Source organism: Pestalotiopsis fici (assembly GCF_000516985.1).
Source record: "Pestalotiopsis fici W106-1 unplaced genomic scaffold PFICI_Scf_3, whole genome shotgun sequence".
Classification (NCBI taxonomy): Eukaryota; Fungi; Ascomycota; class Sordariomycetes; order Amphisphaeriales; family Sporocadaceae; genus Pestalotiopsis; species Pestalotiopsis fici.
In genome coordinates, this window is record NW_006917093.1 from 3410802 (window position 1) to 3433159 (window position 22358).

At 51.0% G+C, this 22358-nt stretch overlaps 4 protein-coding genes across 4 annotated transcripts; 2 read left to right on the forward strand and 2 right to left on the reverse strand.

Moving 5' to 3' along the window:
- Nucleotides 1–2182: 2182 nt before the first annotated feature.
- On the forward strand, nt 2183–7678 carry PFICI_05176 (uncharacterized protein; the record flags this gene model as incomplete). The annotated part of the gene is made up of 4 exons (XM_007833757.1): nt 2183–2260; nt 2377–5718; nt 5772–6044; nt 6101–7678. 4 exons carry the CDS (start codon nt 2183–2185, stop codon nt 7676–7678), a joined length of 5271 nt encoding a protein of 1756 aa, XP_007831948.1.
- Nucleotides 7679–10782: 3104 nt separating this feature from the next.
- On the forward strand, nt 10783–12033 carry PFICI_05177 (uncharacterized protein; the record flags this gene model as incomplete). The annotated part of the gene is made up of 4 exons (XM_007833758.1): nt 10783–10837; nt 10914–10946; nt 11053–11516; nt 11605–12033. 4 exons carry the CDS (start codon nt 10783–10785, stop codon nt 12031–12033), a joined length of 981 nt encoding a protein of 326 aa, XP_007831949.1.
- Nucleotides 12034–13357: 1324 nt separating this feature from the next.
- Nucleotides 13358–16584, reverse strand: PFICI_05178 (uncharacterized protein; the record flags this gene model as incomplete). Its single annotated transcript, XM_007833759.1, has 3 exons — nt 13358–15218; nt 15346–15953; nt 16069–16584. The coding sequence occupies 3 exons, from the start codon at nt 16582–16584 to the stop codon at nt 13358–13360; spliced, it is 2985 nt and encodes a 994-aa protein (XP_007831950.1).
- A 3587-nt stretch (nt 16585–20171) lies between these two features.
- On the reverse strand, nt 20172–22004 carry PFICI_05179 (uncharacterized protein; the record flags this gene model as incomplete). Its single annotated transcript, XM_007833760.1, has 3 exons — nt 20172–20625; nt 20680–21361; nt 21692–22004. The coding sequence occupies 3 exons, from the start codon at nt 22002–22004 to the stop codon at nt 20172–20174; spliced, it is 1449 nt and encodes a 482-aa protein (XP_007831951.1).
- Between the last annotated feature and the right edge of the window lie 354 nt (nt 22005–22358).

Genomic DNA, 22358 nt, shown 5'->3' on the forward strand with positions numbered 1-22358 from the left:
GCTTCTGCAGCAGCCCGTAGCAGGACAGGCCTCTCGCGATGGCAGAACAAATTATAACGTTAGCAGCGGATGTCTACAAACGAATATGGAAAGTGGAGAGCAGTCCCGCTGGACAGGAGGAAGCACGGACAATGAAACATATGGCAACATGCCTATCCAGCCCGCGAATGAGCTGGGACTAAGCTTAATATCGCGTGTAATTGCTCGTACCCGGCGGCGACGGGAAGACTCTGGAGGCTGGTGGGAGGGCGCAGCGCAGCCCCACCAGTTCTCACGCACACGAGCCAAAGCCAGGAAGATCTGATATCTCTCGGTTTTCTATAACCTGCAAACTTGGATGGCCGGCAGCTCAAAGTCGTGGATCTGGTGGCATTAGAGGTAGATGGCATCCGAGTGACGATCGGCATCAATCTCGCGCTCTTCGCCTCTCTCTGGTTCCCCAGACCTGCGCCAGTAGTGGTGAAGTTTCAGATGAGTGTACAGTGGGCTGCTTGTGGCACTGCATAGGATGACAGAAGGGTTATGGACTGATGGATGTCAACGTGCGGTGATACATCTGACAGAACCGGCTGTGCACAGTCGACTTCGGGAAATTTCTTTAGGCTTTGTCAAGTGCGGGAGCCTAAGTTCCTAGGTTGTACCGGCGAAAGGGACGGAAAATAGAAGAGCCAATAGGTTTCGCGCGGGCCCCAGATGGCCATGTGTTTTTCACGTATGACAACTCGTCAGTTGATATGAAGCCTGATAAGTAGTGCGAGGTTGACGTAAGGGCCACAGAGGAAAATAGAGATGGCCAACATGTATGACTTCTGGAAGGGCGAATTTCGAAGATGAGTACGTTGTATGGCTTTGGGATACAGATCATCGAATAGGGTGCCAAGCGCACTGCGTCTATCTGATGGCAGCACCGAGCCTGGAACTTGAATTTGACGACGCTACCAATGGAATTTTGAATAATGTAATAGTTGTGGCCATGGCTGAATTTCCCAAGACCATCCCGTCAGACTTATCAGTAGCGTTCCATCTCTGGCGGTCTTGTTGCTTCCGTTGTATAAAAACTGTCATCATGGTCTTGCTTTGCTCCGTGGAGAAAAATGCCATGCTCAGGCAACTGCGTGGTAAGGCCCCAATCGCTCAGTGCTGAGGTCGGCTGGCAACGCGCGCGTACAAAACTAGGGTTCATACATCTGTAGTCCCACGAGCTTCGACCATGTCCCAACATTCTATCGACTGAAGTTGAGAACGACCTTCACCAAGAACGAAACAGAGTGCCATGGCTCTTTGGGGGGTTCTGAGTCTGTGAAGCGCTTAAGGAAGGGGCGCTGGAATTCCCACGTCGGTTAATGATCAATCAATAATGTATTCTTCACCCACCTCCACGATGGCAAGCAGACCTGTTCTCAGGGTGGCCTTTGTTGGTACACGGGTGCGCGTTCCCGGCTGGTATCTTTCATACGCTGGTTATCAAAATTTTGCATCGTCGAAAGGTAAAGTCTCAATAGTTGCAAAGTGCACATCGTGTAGCTGCAAACAGCTGTATAATACATTACAGTGCCAAGACAAGCTTCGACAGACTGCAGGTTAGTTGCGATCCAATCAGCGGGTCCAGTGGATGTGGGTGGAGGTCGTGACGCGCTAAAGCATTCGAGACTCCCCGCAAGCCACACAATCACCAAACAGCCACTCAACTAATAAAACTGGATGCTAGTGGATACCTAGGTATTCAAGCCACACAATCGGCCCATGGATAAGCACCGATTGTGCCAAATCAACCATGCTAAACTGGGATCGTTTAAGGGTCCAATCAGCGCGTTGATTGTTTACTTTGTCCCTCGCGTCTCCAAGGTCAACCAAAAGACGGGCGTCTCAAATCCAGTCGCATACTCGAGGGGGGGCCACCACCACAACAACCAACTCAACACATTCGCTTGCGCAAAGCCCTCACAACACACGCGCATACCCCATCGGCTCTGTCCTCTTTCCTTCTGGTATTGCGTCTTGCGCATACTTGGACATTGCTGCAACCTTTGATGAATAGCCGCCATTAACTTGGCTATTCTGACCAAATTTAGGTTCGTCCGTACACCTGGGCGACACCTTTGGGCACCATCGTTTGCTGTCATCAATTACCGGCCAAACGCCATCAGCCAAACGCGCGAAAACGCGCCCACCATTGAACAAAATGGACTCAGATATCATGGACGATTCCGTCTTTGACGACGACGTCGAGAACGACTCGGACGCCTTCTCTCCCGAGCCAGTACGTTTACATGTTTTTCTGCCTGCGAAAATGGTGGCCTATGGCTAGTTTCGGAGCCCCCCACTGGCCTTCTGTACACATCTCTTTGGAGCGAAACTGACTCTACTCCCTTCCAGAAGCCCAAGGCGAAAGCAAAGCCTGCCGTAAAGAAGGCTGCAGTCAAGGCTGCCCCCAAGAAGATGGTTCAGACTACACTCAAGACGACCAAGGCCGCTCCCAAAAAGCGCGCAAAACCAACGAGCGACGATGAAGGAGGCGATGATGGCAACAACTCAGACTTTTCCCAGACGCCTCCTAATGCCAAAAAGCAGAAGAAGGCACCAGCGGCCAAGAAAGTCGCCGGGAAACCGCTGGAGGAGATCGAGAACGATAGTATGATGCTCGACGGTACTGCGGATGCTGCCCCAGCGAAGAAGAAGACGGCTACCGAGACATATCAGAAACTGACCCAGCTCGAGCACATTATCAAGCGACCCGACACATATATCGGTTCCGTTGAGCGGACAGAGCAAAAGATGTGGGTCTTTGACTCGGAGCTGAATCGCATGAAGTTTCGAGACGTCAAATTTGTGCCAGGTCTTTACAAAATCTTCGACGAGATTCTCGTCAACGCTGCCGACAACAAGCAGCGTGATCCAAACATGAGCTTCATGAAGGTCTCTGTGGACCGCGAGGCTGGCCAAATATCCGTTGAGAACAACGGCAAGGGTATCCCCGTGGAGATGCACGAAAAGGAGGGAGTTCTCATTCCCGAGCTTGTCTTCGGACATTTGCTTGCCGGTTCCAACTTTGATGACGACGAGAAAAAGACTGTTGGTGGTCGAAACGGTTATGGTGCCAAGCTCTGTAACATTTTCAGTACAGAGTTCACCCTAGAATGTCAGGATTCCAAGAACGGCAAGCGATATAAGCAGACATGGCGCGACAACATGGGCAAGATGGAAAAGGCAAAAGTCACCTCCAACAAGTCCGCTGATTTTGTCAGAATCACATTCAAGCCCGACTTTGCCCGATTCGGCATGCCTGATGGTATTGACGATGATCTTGAGGCCCTCATCAAACGTCGAGTCTACGATATGGCTGGTACTGTTCGCGGTGTCAAAGTCTACCTGAACGACACCCTCCTGAAGATGACCTTCACCAAGTACTGTGAAATGTACGCCAAGGCTATCGCTGAGGAGCGTGGTGCCGAAGAGGGTCAAGAACCTAAAGCTACTGTCATTCTTGAGGATTCAAAGGGCCACCCGAGATGGGAAATTGCGTTCGCTGTATCAGACGGCTCCTTTCAGCAAGTCTCGTTTGTCAACTCGATTGCAACAACTCAGGGAGGTACCCACGTCAACTATATTGCCGACAAGATTTGCACATCGCTTCTGGCACATTTGAACAAGAAGAAGAAGGGCCATGCTTTAAAGGCCAATCACGTCAAGAATCACATCTTCATCTTCGTCAACTGTCTTGTCAACAACCCCGCCTTTACATCCCAGACCAAGGAACAATTGACCACCAAAGCTAGTCAGTTTGGTAGCAAATGCGAACTGACGGACAACTTTTTGAAAGCGATTGCCAAGACAGAGGCCATCACCAACATCATTGATTTTGCCGAGCGAAAGGCAGACAAGTTGATGGCCAAGAGTGACGGAAACAAGCGCTCGAGAATCAACAATGCAAAGCTCGTTGATGCCAACTTGGCAGGCACCAAGCACGGCCACGAGTGCACCTTGATCTTGACGGAGGGTGACTCTGCCAAGAGTTTGGCTGTCGCTGGTCGTGCCATCCTGGATCCGGACCGCATTGGTGTCTTTCCTCTCCGAGGTAAGATGCTAAACGTCCGTGACGCCTCGATTGACCAAATCACCAAGAACCAAGAAATCCAGAATATCAAACAGTTCTTAGGTCTGAAGCACAAGACACATTACGAAGACACCAAAGGACTCAGATACGGCCATCTGATGATCATGGCTGATCAGGATCATGATGGTAGTCATATCAAGGGACTTTTGATCAACTTTTTGCAAGTACAGTATCCGTCTCTGCTTCAAATCCCAGAATTTTTTAGAGAGTTCATCACTCCCATCGTGAAGGTCTGGCAGGGCCCCAATCCCAAGAAGCCACAGAAGCTCATGTCTTTCTTCACGCAACCTCAGTATGAGCAGTGGAAGGAGGAGCACGCCTCAGAGGTCAGGAAGTGGCACTACAAGTACTACAAGGGTTTGGGTACAAGTTCAAACGAAGACGCCCAAGTCTATTTCACCAATCTGGATGATCATTTGAAGGAATTCAATGTCATGCAGCCGACCGAGGCGGAGCTTTTCGAGCTTGCCTTTTCCAAGAAGAAGGCCGACGCAAGAAAAGAGTGGCTTGGAAGCTTTGTGCCAGGAACGTTCCTTGACCATTCCACCCGCCGTATCACATACGATGACTTTGTCAACAAGGAGTTGATTCTGTTCAGTATGGCGGATAACATGAGATCCATCCCCTCCATGATCGACGGTCTCAAGCCTGGTCAACGAAAGGTTCTCTATGCTTGTCTGAAGCGAAACCTGATCAAGGACAAGAAGGTCGTGGAATTGGCTGGTTATGTCTCTGAACAGACTGCTTACCACCACGGTGAAGTGTCCTTGCAACAGACCATTATTGGCCTGGCCCAGAACTTTGTTGGATCCAACAACGTCAATGTTCTTGAGCCCAGTGGTAACTTCGGTTCCAGACTTGCTGGAGGTTCCGATGCTGCTAGCGCTCGTTACATTCACACAAGATTGTCACCCTTTGCCCGCAAGATCTTTTCTGCTCTGGATGAACCAAACTTGGAGAACAACGTTGAAGATGGCAAGAAGATCGAGCCAAAGGTGTACGCTCCAATTATACCCATGGTTCTCATCAATGGTGGTGAGGGTATTGGTACAGGTTGGAGTACCAGTATTCCCAACCACCACCCGATGGACATTGTCAAGAATCTCAAACGTCGCATGGGTCGCCTGGACGACAGCACAGAGGAACTGCCTTTCGAGCCCATGATGCCTTGGTTCCGAGGATGGAAGGGTACGCCTAGAGAAGCAGGACTCAACCGATATCAATTTGACGGTATTGCGTACCCGGACGACAAGAAGAAGAACGAAATTCTCGTTACTGAGCTGCCGATCCGCATGTGGACTGACGACTTCAAAGCCAGGCTCGAGGAAGTCATCAAGGCTGAGAAGTCACCATCTTGGATCAAGGACTACAAAGAGTTCAACGATCACAAGAATGTCCATTTTGAGATTCAGGTCGATGAGAAAGTCCTGCCCACCATTGATACACCGGAGAAACTGCTGGAAAAATTCAAGCTTACCAAGCAAGTTCCCACATCCAACCTGGTGGCTTTTGACACTCGTGGCATGATCCGCAAGTATGAGAAAATTGAAGAGATTATGGAGGAGTACTATGTCTTCCGTCTAGGCTTGTACAAGCAACGCAAGGTACGTGTAATCAGTTGTCATGTCGCTATTTCATTGAGGCTCACAATATATAGGCTCATTGGCTCAGCGTGCTGGAGTCAGAACACCGAAAACTGTCGAACCAGGCTCGCTTCATCAAGGAGATCATGGACAACAAGCTTGTGGTCAACCGCAAGAAGAAGCAAGTGGTTGTTGACGAGCTGCGTGACCGCAAATACGATCCCTTTCCCAAGGGCTCCGAAACAAAGAAGGCCAAGGATGATGAGGATGAGATCGAGGCTGAGGGTGCAGATGAGGTCGAGACTGAGACTGATGGTGACGCTCGTGACTTTGACTACCTTCTCTCTGTAAGTTGCCTCTTGTCAGCAATAGCCGGCCGGGCCCCCAAACTAACAATGCATAGATGCCAATCTGGTCGTTCACCCAAGAACGTTTGGATAGGCTCAAGGATCAGCTCGCCAAGAAGCAGGCCGAGTACGATGAGCTCGAAGCCAAGAGCGAGAAAGACTTGTGGTGTACCGACCTCGAAGAGTTTGAGGTGGAATGGGAGAACCAACTCCGTCTCGATGCCGAAATCTCGACAAACATCCGTCGCATGGGCCGTCGTGCTTCCAAGAAGATCGGCGCTGGCGGTGGCCGCGGTCGCAAGGCAAAGGGTGACGATGATGACTATAACCCCACAGCCAAGTCCAAGGCAGCTGCAAAACCAAAGGTGACTGTTGCCAAGGTTGTACCACAAAAGACTCACACACTTTTCGAGAAGAGGTTCAACGCAAAGAAGAATCTGGATGGCGCTGATGAGAATTCTGACGGATTCTCCGACGATGACTTTGCGGCCCTCAAGAGCAAGCCTGCCAAGAAGGCTGCAGCTCCCGAGCCTGTAGCTGATGGATCAGATGATGACTTTGCTGTTCTAGAAAGCAAGCCCAAGAGCAAGCCCGCTAAGAAGGTTGCAGCCGCAAAGCCTGCGGTGGAAGACTCTGACGAGGAACTTGTAGTTCCCGCGCCCGCTCGTGGCAAGCGAGCCGCCGCCGCTGCAGCCAAGCCCGTGGTAGAGGAATCCGATGAGGAGGAGGAGGAGGAGGAGGAGGAGGAAGGGGAAGAAGAAGAAGTGGCGCCAGCACCTGCTCGTGGTAAGCGTGCTGCTGCTGCAAAGGCAAAGACTTGGATCATTGATGACGATGATGATTTCAAGAGCTCCGATGACGATGACAACATGCTCGGCGATGTTGGGGCTCTCGTCAAGGGAATACCGGGGACGACGGGTGACTCGGGTGATAACAAGACTGGCCGCGTTAGTCTGTTTGCCATGTCGCGCCCTGATCACAGCCACGAAGGCACATCATCTCTCAAGGTCAAATCCAAGATCAACAACAAGCATCTCGACTTGGACTCGCATGACGATACCAACTACGAGATGCTCGCCAAGCCAAGCCCACACAAGTCGCCGTTTGCTCGCAATGAGGTAGACTCTTTTCTGAGCGACGATGACTTGCCCGTGTCCAAGCCTGCGGTCAAGGCTAGCGCAGCAAAGGCAAAGAAATCCGCCTCGCCGACTGATGAACCCAAGCCGGTCGTCAAGAAAGCTCGAGGCCGCCCCGCAGGGGCCAAGAACAAGGACAAAGATGAGGCTCCGGCACCCAAGAAGAAGGCTACTGCTGTTACCAAGCCCATTCAGCTCTCTCCAGCGGCGAAGCTATACGCCAAGAAGACGGCGGAAAAGTCAAGGGCCAAGAAGGATGCATTCGACATGGATGATGATGATGAGGACGAGGACATGGCCGATTCGCCGCCGCCCCGAGCCGCTGGTCGTGGCAGACCGGGTCGCGCCGCAGCTGCCAAGAAGAAGCCTGTCTACGTTGTTGACGACGACGAGAGCGAGGGAGAGGAGGATGATGATGATCGAATGGAGGTGGATGATGAGGACAATGGCGGTCAGGACGATGAGAGTGATGCCTTTGCAATGGACGACTCTGAGTAAATACGATAGGAGGGTTATAATGTTCCTATAATTATTTGTTTTGCCTTGGCGTGGACGGCAGGGACAAGAAAACACAGTGGTCTGGGAGTTAGAGACCTACGTATAGCACCTTTCCTTATAAGTCGTGGTCTATTTTCTCGGTTTTTTATGCAACATTATGATAACGATGCGTGTACTGCTTTTGATTCTTGTGCTTCCTTTCGCTCCAACTATAGGATCACCATACTTACGTGTTGAACTCAATCTTTTACTTGTATGCAAATAGTATTGGCCTGCAGGCATTGTAAACGTCCACGAACACACATGGTGCACGCGCAGTTACAAGAATTGTTGCGCCTACACCAATGCAAGCAGTGGAACAACAGGTTCATTTGGACCAAGTCGGGGCGAGAGGGTTGCGTCATATGGGCATTTGCTTGGATCTATTCGTAGGTGCCTAGTGGATGATGGCTCGATCAGACTCGGTAGGGCCCGTCAAGTCTACGGCTTTTATTATTTTAGTATAGACTGGCTATGCTAGTGTACATCAGGGAGCATTCGCTCCAAGGCGGGATGGACAATTGAAAATGCATTCGTATGGATGCTGATAGGAGCCAATGAGGGGACGCGGTACAAGTGAGGTGGTCGTGTGCTTACCCTCATATCCAGCTTCAAAGCTGCTACTACATACCATCGTACTTTTTTTTTTGCTGGCTAAGTTCCCGCCCAAAGATTTCCGAAGCGGAGAATCACATGCATGAGTGTGACGACATGAGACGATTTGGCTCCGAGGGGCTAAAGCTGCAGAGCTGTGGTTGGGTAAAACAGGACCCCGGAACCCACGGGTCGATCATAGGGGAAACGAACTTGTCGTGTGTGGTTTTATCTTACTAGGTACTATTTCTATCCATATAAGCTAAAAGAAATGTGAGCGCGTGACGATACCACGAGGTATACTATGGATATATATCAGGATCCAGCTTGCATTCCTTTTTTTTTTTTTTTTTTTGGTCCCCAAGCGATAAGGTGTAGTGAGAGGACCAAGTGGAAAACGCTCACGTCGCAGCGCAACGTGATGCCGAAGCCTGGACTGTACACTACTATGGAGCTCGAGTGGGGGTGGATGCAGAGCATGTACGTACCTAACCTAGCATGTTTCCTGTGCATTGGACTGACTGCCCTGCATCTTTGCTCTCTCTTACTGACTACTGATGACTTGATTGACATGATCATTGATCGGGATCGCGTGCGCACTGCGCACTGCCTACTGCCTACTGCCTACTGCCCACATTTTTTTGCACTTGACGGGAATTGATTAAACTGCCCACCAGCCACTGATCGCATGCAGGCACGACATCGCTGTCCACTACACTAGGTACGGCGCAAACATTCCCAACCTGTCCGGCTGAAACTCGAGTGTCTGGCTGATGGAGACTTTTAGATCCTTTGCATCTGGGGCCGCACGTTCGTCTGGGACCCGCATAGAAATTGCGATGCAAGATGCTACTGGAGCCTTCCAGAGAACAAGACTGACGATATTTTACAAAACTCCGATATCGAGGTTCATGTTTTTTTTTTCTCGATACGAACAAAGAAACAAAACAAACATTCGGCCTGGGAACATCCGCCAGGGGAAAGATTAAAGCTATGTACATGGTACAGATGTTGTTGCTACCGACTGCTAAGCAGGAACACAAACTCTCTTCTCGGTGTGTAAAATGAATGCATGGAGGGACAAGGTTGGCGGCACCCTAGAAGATGAACCTTGAAAGATACCGCCTCGGTTACAAACTACCTACCTGGATTACCTGGCAGCTGGTTGGTAACTGACTGGATGACTCTCTGCACCTCCGGGGAGCTATAAAACTCCGGTCAGTCTAGGCTTCCTTAGCCAGGTAGGGACAGAAGAAGACACGAATGTCAGGACTGATGTCGGGTTTCAATGTACTTTATCAACTGGGCGCTAGGTATACACGTATACTCAGCAGGAAGGCAAGTAAATGGCCATGATGGCGAAAAGAGAGAAGACCATCACAGGAAAAGGGGAAGAAAAAAGGTACATTGAGCATGAGCGTGAGCGTGAGCTTGAACCGATAAAGACGCGGCTGGAAAGCTGTTCAGGTACATACAAAACAATGATGCAATTTAGGACCTATGCAGCATCAACAATAAAATAAAAAATAATGTAGGTAGGTACCTAGCTAACTAACCCAGCTCTGCCTGCCTGATTCTTCAAGCGGGACATAAAAAGCAAGTTTGATTCTACAGTACTATTAGTAGGAGAGATAAATAAATAAAAAATAACAAAAAGAAAACAATGTCAGGCACATATTACAGGCATCTGCCTGACGGATACCAAGTCTATGAACAAACAGAGTGAAAATAGTTATAATTTGTAACATATCAAGCCTGACTGGTAGACAGCTACTGTGGGAGAGCTAAGCTGGATAGCTAGCTGCCTCGCATTAACAGCTTCAACAGTACAGGTGCTCACGTGTAGAGATGAATGTGCACAACAGCAGGGCAGGGGACTTTCTCGTGGAAATCACAATAACAGTAATGACAAGTGAAAGAATTATAAACAGGTTCTGTCTGTTTGTGGCTATTTTCTTCTCACCAGACGCATCAGCTTCAGCTTCAGCTCCAGCAGCTGGTTTTATTTTGTTATTTTGTTTTATCTTTTCTTTGCGGTGTCGTCACAAGGTTCCGACCCGAACAGGGAGCTAAACCAATTTGGCCTTGGTGACAGGGCACAGCGTCATTCTCCTTTCCACTGAAAATCACCAAAAGCCCAAGCTCCAAACCGGCGCCCAGCCAAAGCCTGGAACAGACAAGAATCCCGTCCTATCTATCCACCAGTTTGGACCACCACCTTATTAGGTCACCTATCTAACTAGTTACTTGGTCCGCCAAAAAGCTGCTTGCTTGCTGCTTGCCGAACAAAGCAACGTACCGCCGACCAACTTCTCCTTCTCCTTTCCCACTCCTCTACTCAATAAAAAAAAAATCTCACACACACACAAACTCACAGTATTCAACTCTGTTGCCCTCGAGCATTTTCTGCACGCGCCGCCCACCGCTTCTCAACACACACAGCTCTCGCACCGTCATCACAACGTCAAAAAATGGCTGACACTGCTCCCGCTGCCAATGGCGGCTCCGTCGACACTCTCAAAGGCAGTATGTTGTTTCAGAACTTCTCTCCGATTCTTCCGGCGACTCATCTCGTGATACTGACCAGCAATCGCATCTACAGACGCCCAGGCTGCCTACGACCAGATCGCCAATGGTAAGTTCACCATTTCCCCGCCATCTGCTGCTGCTGCATCTCAAATTCTATATCTACCTCTCCTGCCCGTGCCTTGCGTGCGCTGACTCCTCCCCGTCCTTATCAGGCCCTGTCGCCCAGAATGTCCGTGACCAGTCCGCAAAGACGAGCTCCGAGTTTTCCAACCTCGCAGCCGCCCGCCAGACTCCCTCGCAACCTGCTGCCACTGGACAGCCCTTGACTCACTACCACAGCTTCTTCTCCGAGCTGCTGTCGTGGAACAACCCCCGTGCCTCTGGTATCGCTTTCGCCTCGGTCGTATCCTTCATCTTCGCGGTTAGATACCTCGATGTTATCCGATACGCCTTCAAGCTCACCTGGATGGCCCTGGGTGTCACCATCCTCGCCGAGGTTGCTGGAAAGACCATCCTTAGCAACGGTCTGGCTAGCCAGCTGCGACCTCGCAAGTACTACACCATCCCCCGCGACACCCTCGATGCTCTGATCGGCGATGTGCATGAGCTTGTCAACTTCTTTGTCATTGAGGCACAGCGAGTTTTCTTTGCTGAGAACGTCTGGGCATCTACTGCTGTATGTCAATCTTGCTTCCTTTTTTGCGCACGTGAGCGCCAAATGGCTTAATTTTATGCTGACTTTATCTTTTTCCCTCCCCGAATAGGTTGCTCTCTCTGCATTCCTCTCGTACTACCTGGTCAAGATTGTTCCCTACTGGGGCCTGGCTCTCATCGCAACCACCATCACCTTCTTTGCCCCTCTCATTTACACCTCCAACCAGGAGCTGATTGACCACCACCTGAAGCAGGCCTCGGATGTGGTTAACTCTCAGACCGAGCAACTGCGCAGCGTTGCCAGCAAGCACACTGCCCAGGCCACCGAGATCACCAAGCAGTACGTCGGTGACTACACTGCCAAGGCTCAGGACATGATCCGTGGCCGTACTGCTTCTCCCGAGGCCCCTGTCAAGCCGGCACCTCAGGAGACCGACTTCCCCGCTGCTCCTCAGGGCGATTTCGCCAAGCACGAGGAGCCCGTCCTGGAGAAGAAGGAGCCCGTCAAGGCCGAGGAGGAGCCGCTCATCGCTGCCTAAGTGGTGTCTGAAGAATACGACAAGAAGGAAACACGACGACATTACTCCCTCCTACCCTTCCCTGGAGGACCTCCTCTTTCCCTCCATCCCCCACGTATACACTTCCCCCTCCCCGGGATTTACAATGAAACCCCCCCTCCCTCAACGGTACGACAATTGTTACGACTGATGGCATAAGAGATAACGACACCGGATGTTTCTCACGGATATTTTGAGAGCAAAACAACTGGTCCCCCTTTGGCGTTGCAGTTGAAAACGAGAGCAGATTGACATTTGTGGCGGTATGACTACTAGGTGTGGCCAAAGATTGCGACTTGTTTTTTTGTGGAATAGGCGGTTCTAGTTCGAGAGCAGGCAGAGTTTTGCTGAACTCTTAATACTACACGGCACATTTAATTACTCCTTGATCTTTCCTCCTTTTGTGTTATGGTGAGTCCGTGAGTGTGACTGACTGCATGGGGTATGTCTGCCGGCTTAGCGTCGGACGGATTCTGTGAATTTTCTCCCTCTGAAAGCAAGTCAAGAATACTAATGCTATAAAGATATGTATCTTGCCGACTTAGATCACCTGGGTTCTGAGCGAGACACCCTTCCTGTTCAGGCATATTCTGATCATGGCTTTTCTCATGAGAATCTAGTTTCTCACCTCGACAATGCCGAGCCCTCTTCTCCCAAAAACAAGTCATGAAATTTCGAGCTGTGGTTGCTCATCCCTTGAGGTTTTTTGCTCTGAAAACTCCAGACTGCAGACCTATTTCACCAATCATTCATTAGTACGAATGACTCCGTTTCAACAAAAACACACCTCAACCTTCACAATGGGGGTTTTCGGATACCTGGTTACGTTTCTTCCAGCTTGGTGGGTATTTGTCTCATTGATTCTATTTACAACTCCCACACAATCCCTTGTGGCCGTTTAAAAGGAGTAAAAGAGACGTGTGGATCTCGCGGTGCTGTCATCCCGTCTCTTATTTGTAAAACAGCATTGGTTCTGTCTCCTGGTCTTTAAATATATGTCATAATAGACCAAGCCACGCCATGCCGCAGTCACTGTCTATCTGAGTTGAGCTGCTGCGTCCATTTTCATACTCATTCCATACTGTTGTTTCTTTCCCATGCTGGACACACGAAAACACTATGCTTCGCTTGCTTTGTTGCTCCGAAATCCAAATCTAAAAGCGTCTTCCCTAATGGTATATTTGAGGCCCTCGGAGGAGGAGGGCTCTTCGAAAGTTGAAGAAAAAAAAATGTGAGGCGATTGGTCGATGCCATGCATATGAGATGAGCCCGTAAGAAAATAATAGTCTATCGTCATCAAGTTCGTCTACCTTCGCCATCCCCAGAAGCCTGCAGCATTTGTCGATGCTGATGAGGCACTCCTCTGCACGCCAGGCACTGGTGCATCGACGCTCTTAGCCCCGGCATCCACATTACCTCCACCGGTCAGCCGGCCAAACATGCCCATAGCAGCATTGGCTGCACCGGTTGCAAGGCCCGGAGTCTCGCCCGGAGGGATTCCATATGCTTTCTTGAGACTCTCCAGCTTCTGTTTGAGCTCATCCGCCTCCTGTCTTGCCACAGCCTCTGATGTCTTGGCTTGGACAAGGTCCATTAGCAATGTCTCGTGCTCGTTGGCCGATGGTTGGTGAGGGATCTCAGTCTGGGATCTAGCCAGCGACGACGCCCGGCTGCCAAAGCCGTCCCTCGAGTTCGGCGTTGACTTGCTACGTCCAAGCTTGAGTTCGCGGAGGCCCCCCTTTGTCGGGCCACTTGGTGCAGGCGTGGCGGAAACAACAGTGCCCATAGCGAGGTTGGCCGCCGAAGTAAGCCATCCCGATGCCTCGGGCGAGGAGCTGAGCTGCGTGTCAGCCGAAGCCACCCTTGTGCGCAGGTCTTGGACCTGCTTCTCGAGGCGTTGCTTGTCTTGGTGGAGGTTTCTGACGTGTGCGTGGCTCTCCCGCAACTGATCCTTTAGTGTCTGTGCCTCTTGCCCCAGGTCATCTATCCGACGATTGAAGTCCTGGGTCTTTGATACCTCAATCATGAGGTGCTCCTTGGCTCGCGCCAGCTCATCTCGCAATTCTTGTTTCGTCTCGGTGCTGGTAGGCCCTTGGCTGTTGCGCTCCTCCTCGACGAACCGATCCTCGACACCTTCAATAAGCCGTGCAAGCTCTTCAGTAACAACATTATCCTTGTCCTCGCCTTCTTGTGATTTCTTGAACCCTTGAAGCAACGACTTGACCGCCTTGCGTTCTTCTTCTCTCTCTTCTCTCTCCTTTTGCAATTCGGTCGCTAGCAATGCATGGTTGCGCTGTAGTTCACTGAAAGCCATAAGCAGGTCCTCAATCTGGCTGTGTAGAGCCTTGCTTTCTGTTGCAGCGCTCGAGCCGATAGTGCTCTGCTTGGGACCCGTCGGTGTCGACTCCCGGATCGAGGAAGCGTCTGCATTGGATGAGGCACGCGAGGTGGCGTCCGTTGAGGCGGAACTCAGAACACTGGCGGAGCTGGTTTCCATGGAGTTGAGAGTCGAGGCTAGGCTTTGCTTGGAAGTGCTGCGACGAAGCATGCTCAAAGGTCGCGATGGGGCAATGAGACCAGGAGAAAGGGCACCGAATGCGGACTTGGTGGAGGAGCCGGAATTTGTGGTGGCCCAGAGACGGCCCAGGAAGCGAGAGGCTGCCGTGGTAACGTCCGACGTGCGGGCCGCATTGGCGGTAGCGACCTGCGCCTCTCGGTAATTCAATTCCAACTGTGCTAATTTTTCCCGCGACACGACGAGAGAAAGACTGACAAAGTCGTCTACAAACTCATCGGCATTGTAGTTGTAACAGTCCCAGAGGCCACGGGACAGCAAAAGCTGCATCACATCCTCGAGTTCAGTGCAGGCCAGAATGCGGCTCTCGTTCTTGCGCATGAGCGAGAGCGCGACCCGCATAATTGTTTCCGACGCACCTTCGGCGAAGATGACATCGTAGATGCGAAACAGCATGGGTAGGGGGCAGGTCACGGCAAAGAATGAGAGGAACCATTGTGAAACGTAGGCAGGGTCTACCTGGTGCTCTTCCAAGTGGGCCGATAAACTGGGTAGCATCTGGTGCAACAACTCGCGGAATTGGTAAATGCGGACATGCAATCCTGACAGGTCTGGCAGGAAACACGAGCGCAGATCGTAATGATCCATCAGCCTGTCAAATGTATTAGCGTTGATTAGTCCAAAAAGCAAATCAGAACCCATATCACAGATACAGCACCACTGGCCAGTGCCTGCACATGTATCCGTGACACAAGCTTATTTGTTCGGGTCACACTCACCGAACCAAGACACAGAAGGCTTGGTTATCTGGCATATGCATGAGAAGAGGCCCAACCAGAAAAGCCAGGCCCTGGCAGTATCCGATCTTCTGGTCGTACAAGCTGAAGCATTTGAGCACTCTAGCCAGCATGCGTTGTCCATCGCCGTCTGAGTCGCGAAACATGTCGACCCCCGGGAAACTCCTGCCTAGATCTTTGCCGATGATGCCCTCATAGGGACTCGACTCGCCGCTGAGTGCTTCGAATTGTTCCAAGAGGAGGGAATCGCGCGCACCCGTCATGCTTTGCCATACAACACCTCGCAGTGGCGGTGGAATGCCCTTGCGGATCTTCCTAGAAAGCAGCGTGGGTAGACGAGCCGCAGTTTGCTGGTAATCTTTGACCAAGGCCACATAGAATTCCATGTCAGTCATGGGAGGAGGAGGCAAGACCGAGTACCGCAAGGCGACGGGCGTCGGGCCATTGACCATATCACGTAGCTGCGCCATCGACGGTGGTCTCGGACGGCGAACCGTTGGCATCTCGACAACCTTGACCTTGACACCCTTTGGATTGGAGGCCAATTTGCTGTTTTCCTCCTCCAAGCGAGCCAAAAGCATTGCAGTAGACTGTATATGAAGTAAGCCTCAAGATTAACATGTGTAACAGCGGTTGGTTCGCTAGCGCTTTCCGTCTGAAATAATATCGACAAAATCGAGTGGTTCAACATATTGTCGTACTTACGTTGTCATCTTTTTGGGCCTGTTCGTCCTCGCTCTTCTGTAGTTTCTCCCAATCCACCTCTTCGTCCTCGTCTTCTGAGTAGTCATCAGACTCTCTCGAGCCACTGGTGTTTTCTTTTGATGTATCACTGCCAGCTGCGTCATCCAACTCCTCGGACAGATTTTTGGATTTGTCGTCTTTGCTTTCTTCTGACTGGCTGGCAGCTCTCTCACTCTTCTCTTCCTGGGCGTCTTCTCCCGTTTCCACTGTCTCCTCCTTGACTTTCTCCTCCAATCCTAGCTTCTTCAACGATGTCGCGCTCGTGGGTGTAGGCGTGTACTCGGGTCCAAAAAGGCTTCTCCTAGAAGGCCATACGGGCAAGTCCGTCCTCACTGACAGGCTTGGCGGCTCCGAGAGACGAACAGTGACCATGGAGTCGTGGCCAGCCATGGTGGGATGCTCCTTCTCGACAGGCGACTTGATGTCGACCGGAAAGGCCATCTCGCTCTTCTCCAGAGACCGTGGGTCTGGCTCCATCTTGAAGCGCAGACCCTGACCAAAAGAATTAACTGGAAACAAATGTGGCCGATAACCGTGATTGGTGTGACTGGAATGTGAGATCTTCGCAGCGCAAGAATGTCGAGCGTCACCAGGGCCTCGGCTGATGTCCTTCCCTTGCTGCACAGCAGTAGTAGTAATAGCAACTACTGCATTAGCCGGCTGGTAAGACAAGGACAGCCTAGGCAAAGATTGAGCAGGTTTGAGAAACGCTTTAAACCATGTAACAGTGCTTTGGTGTAAGCAATGCAAGCAGACAGACTATGTGGGAAAGAAATGATGACTGAAGCAGTCAGTCGTCCGGTGTTGGTCGCGCTGTGACTGTGGTTTCGGCGTGCTTATCGCTAAGTCGTGAACTACTCGCGTAATGTAGGTTGGTAGACTCCTTCGATTGCGGGCCCTGATCAGGTTACCTCCAAGACAATGTTCCAAGCTAGCAGGTCGGGTTCCTTGCGATGGAATGTCGAACAAGGTGAACTGGTGCAGCGGCGCGTGTTGAGGCGCCTCGTTCGATCTTTGTTTCGCCGGAGGGTTGGTTGTCTTGAGGGCGCGCGGGTCAAGTGAATGAAACACAGGCACACAATGAATCCACCGATAATAGGTACAAGAGAGAAAGAGAGTAGAGTGGGGATATCGCCGCCCAGTGTGTGTTGCAGGACCTTCCAAAAGCTATCGAGCTCCAGCTGTTTGGGATGCCGATAATGCAAGCAATGACGCTTGTTGCAGGTAGAGCTGCCAATCAGGAATATGGGTGAGTAAGGTTTTCTCTCTGTCAGTTTGAGTCGATCGACGGCGAGAAAATCGACAATCAATAAATGTGAGGGAGAGGCGGTCACCAGCAATGCGACTGGAAAGAGAGCAGCAAATGGACCCCCCAAACGACTGGGCCCCCGGGATCGTCAGAGGTTAAGGAGTGCTTGGTCTGGGCTTGAAGAGAATGTGGATTGGCAGGTAAAAGTAGCCAAGCAAGCAAGCAGGTTGGCCAGGGCAGGGGGTGGTGGGCAAGTCTGGTTGGTTTTTATGAAAGGCACTGGATAAAAATAAAAAAAAAGTTGAGTGAATGAGGTGAATGGGAAAATGGGTTTTTGGCTGCACTTGACATCAACACTAAAGTTGAGCTCGGATTAGCTTCAATTGTAATTATATTTTATTTTGATTACCCCAGATCCTCAAAGGTAGCAGATTGAGAGCCAACGAACGGAATACGCTGCGGCGGCAATCTTTTGCCCGTGCCTCGTCCTTTTTTTTTTTTTTCGTCTCCTTGCCTTGTTGGTGCAGGAGGGGTAGTGTTACCAAAGAGCTGGAAACGAACTCGTTCAATCTCGGTTCAAGTGTAGCAACGGCTGGTAGTCTGTTGCGACTCGTGTCTTTCTTCCTTTCCTCTGTCGTTTATCGTTCATATCAACTACATAACTACTTTGATTCTTGCAGGAACCCCATGATTTCAATATTCGAAATGGGCGGCCAAGTAGTGTAGTATTGGCTCCTGCATGCTTTAAAGACTGCCTACTTGGGTAGATAGGCTAGAGACATCCAATAGAATTGATTCATGTCGCCCTATCATAAACAGTACATGGTAGGGCATATGCAGAGTCATGCAAGTCAACCAATGCTTGGTGGCCAATTCTCTTTTTGTGTGTATCCTGTCAAAAATTTGCCATGTCTAGCTAGGCACGTATTCCGTATGCTTGCTGAATCAATATCCCGCCACGTTCCTGATGCTCTCTATACGTGCCTACTACTGTGTACCTACCAATCTGCATTACCTACTGTGAATTGCCTTGTGCTGATCGATGCAACACTGGATTTGATTGACGGCCCAAAGGAGGATCGACAGTATTCGCCAACCAGCGTCGCGGTGTCAATGGATCACCAGACGCGCTTTCTCCCCCCTGTATTTCCACCTTCCCCGAAAATGACAAGTTCAGGGGTCCTCTTCGCTGTATCCGGTCAAGCTTCAATTTGTGCATATGCGTTGCAGTGATTATGAACTGCACAGCAAAGACGTCACGCCCTGCGCCGTTGCGCTGATTGGCAAGTTCGAGGAAAGCTTTGAGCCTCTGAGCGCCTCTGCTCTCTTTCCGACCTCATGATTATGGAGAAGGGGGGAAAAACCACCACAACGTCCTGCAGCCAGCCGCCAGCCAGCATTGTACACTAAACTGCCAACGTACATTGGGGAATCCGCCAGCATAAGTCTCGAACCGGCTCAGCTTGACACTAGGTACCATACAACGCATATCAATAGCACTCATGTCATTAGTCACTGCCCGCTTTTTGAATGCCAGCACCGCCCAGCCCATAGAATTGTTATTGTACGTGCCTACCGTAGTAACATTTAACAACTCATCACTTGTTTTCTGCAAGCATCAGTAGGTAGGTATCATCAGCAAGTGGGACGGGATCCATTTCAAAAGGTATCTAAATCGCGACTTTGATTCGTCAGTACGACATTGCCGTATTGAAGAAATAGAGGCGTGGAACACACCCAGTGACTATTTGAATACTATCCAGCACTCAGTCTTCTTTGGAAATCCACCGATGCGCTTCTTTCTCGATCCACAGACCTGGCCGGTAATCCTGCGTTGTCTCTGCCACCTCCCACTTGGCGCTCCACTGGCAAAGACCACAAAGCGGTCGTTGCCCATGTTCCAGGTACGGAAACCGCGCAACACTGAGTCTTAGCTCCATCATGCTGCTGTTTGTTAGATTCTACATACACAGTAGTCCAAAAGCATCGCGTTATAGTGTATCACTACGCCGCGCGGGGCAAAGAATACCATGAGATCGTCTGTCTCTCGGTGGTGGCGTGTCAGCTGCAAATCATCACTCAAGATAATCTGACACCCATGATGTAGGGCAAGGGAAAAATAAACTCTCCAGAGTCCCGTCTTCAAAGTGTAGTTTATGTTTAAAAATAAGCTTTGCTGCAGGATTCATCCCCCCTACTTCACTCCTCGGCCCGCCTTGGTAGGTATGGAATAAGGCTATAGCTATGTACGTACTGTGTAGGTAAGCAGCCCTATGGTGCACACTACATACATAAGCATCCAAGTCTTCAAATTAAAATGAAAAGTTATTTATGATACCGCCTCCGGCGCTTGTGACGTCAGTCAGAGTGCAGGCAATGATCATGCTGCTTTTCTCTGGAAAATGTTTGTCCCAGTACTATACTAGCCAATAATTAACTACGCAATCGAGATGAGTATCCGAAAGTGCACAACGTAGGTAGAATCTTTCGTCTTTTACGGGCTACTCTGAAAATCCTGTAGACCAAAGTAGTATCTAATGTAGGATCAGGCATCTCGACGGATGTGCCTACTTTTGTAACAAGTATTTATATACTGAACAACACTTGCAGAACCGACCTCAAGCAAAACCCAATGTCTACCTGAATCGAAACGTGAAACCACAACGCCTGGCGCCTAGCGGCCATTTGGCATGACACCTTTTCTTCATTTGAACGCCTCGACTCTCCGGTCGGATCCAGACTGCGCTCATTCCTATTAACATTGTACATACCCAAAGTTGACCGATCGAAACCTTCCTCGCGTCGCCAACTCTAATCAAGCCGGAGGGCCGTTCATGGGCTGGCCGAAGGGCATCTGCGGTGGGCCTGATGTGGCCAACTTTGGTGTCGGCTGTTTCCCAGGCACAGGACTTGCCATCTGGATATTTGACTGCGACGACATTGCCTTGTGCGCATTTGGCCCCTGGGGTCCGGGCCGTGCGCCTGGCGGTGGGAGTGCCGGTTCTTTGTTGTAGTCTACTCCTGGGTAGAGGTGTTGCAGCTTTGTATACAGTTCGTTGAAGTATTTGATCGTATCGTCTCTGTTGGCTGGCTCTACGGTCTTCCCCTCTGAACCGTCTGGCGGCGGCATCGCTCTTATCCTCACTTTTATACTCAGCGGCGGCGGCTTCATGTAGGACGGATGTGCTGCTGCTTGTCCTGAGGCAGCCTTTTTGTTATCCGCCAAATGTGCCAAATAAGCAAGATTTCCTTGTAGCCGGCGCATGCAGCTGGAACATACATTAGCAAGGCTTACAGTCACCAACAATGCAAAGAGAACCTACTGTGTGAAGTCTTGCATCAGTAACTTTTCCTCCTCGGTCTTCTCAGTGTCGTTGGGGGTTCCATTCGCTGCAGGCGGTTTTTCGTTTTTTATCGCGAGCATTGTGTTTTGCACCTGCGATGCTTCCCATAGCAGCTCACTATTGATCTCAAGAATCACTGCGATCCTATCCTTCTCCCGCTGCTCCGCTCCTGGACTAAGCGGGCCAGTGTTCGAGTTACCATTAGAAGCGGCGCCTTGCACATTGGAGGGAAAGGTTGGCGTTTGTGGCGTTTGGATATTGCTACCCAGTGGTTGTTGAGGTTGTTGGAGCGCACTATTCGGCGTCTGACTCTGGTGGGAAGGATGAGTCGCTTGAGGCGTCGAGAACTGAGGCTGTTGCGACGGAAGGGAATTGTTGGGCGTGGGTGTGCTCTGAGGAACAGGCGTCTGGCCTTGGCCGGGGAACTGGCGTTGGGGAGTATTCGAGGGCATGCCTCCCGGGCTCTGTTGCGGATGCTGCATCCGCTGCATCATTTGTTGTTGCTGCTGAGGAGTCATCTGCCCAGGATGCATTTGGAATCCACCCATGGGCATACCGCCGCCCATGGCGTAATTCGGTGGCATATTCATCTGAGGTGCGACAGATGTCGGTACACCAGCTCCATAAGGATTGTTCGGATATCCTGTCGGGTAGTTGGGCACTGTAATTAGGCAAACGGATTAGTATCACAAGGCAAACAGATCGCGGGTTCATCCTTCCAACAAGCGACGCCGTCTGATACCCTCCTTGACAGCAACATCTGCAAGAAGATCGCCGCAAAGAATAACCAGTCGTTCACGTGTCGCCGCATCATAGTCTTAAGTCTAGCGAGAACGACCGCCCGGGCGGAGTAGCAGTCTCAAAGACTATACTGATGTACGCCCGACATCTGCAAGAGGAGGGAAAGGGAAGATACAGCGACTCGGACGGACATGGTGCAATGCAAGGTGACCGAGGTGAGGTGTGGTAAGGAACGAGATATCGAGCTTACTTTGGCCATTGGCGGCAGCCATGTGCGGCATGCCGGCGCTCTGCATCATTCCACCTGCAGGGCCAGCACCGGACATCATATTGGCATTGGGGCCGCCTGGAAAGGCGCCGCCGGGGGCGCCCATGGGGAACTGCTGGTGGTTGTACATCATCTGCTGCTGCTGCGGCGGCGGCGGCTGCTGCTGTTGTTGTTGCTGTTGCTGTTGCTGCTGCTGCTGCTGAGGCGGCTGATTGGGATTCGGACCTTGGCCTTGCATTTGAGGGTTCTGCGAGGGTGGGGCGCCATTGGGAAAGCCATAGTTGGCGGCGTACATGGCAAATGAAGGTGTGTGTCTTGCTCACGTCGCTCTTGTTGGCGGATAAAATACTACCTACTGTACGCGACGTTCGGTCGGTCTGTTGGTCGGTCGGTCTGTTGGTCGGTCGGTCGGTGCGGTCGATCGATCGGCTGGCACGAGCTTGCACAAGCACGAGCGCGCAAGCAAGCGGGAGAGCAAGCAGGAGAGCAAGAGGCGCGAACAAGCACTTAAGGCAGGGCTGACTGGCTGGCTGGCTGGCTGGCGCGCGCGCTGCGGTGTCGCGTGTGTGGACAATAGGCGCGGGTTCGGAGCTTTTGTGCTGCTGCTTGTATGCTTGATTTGACGTGGGTGTGTTTTTTTCTGATCAGG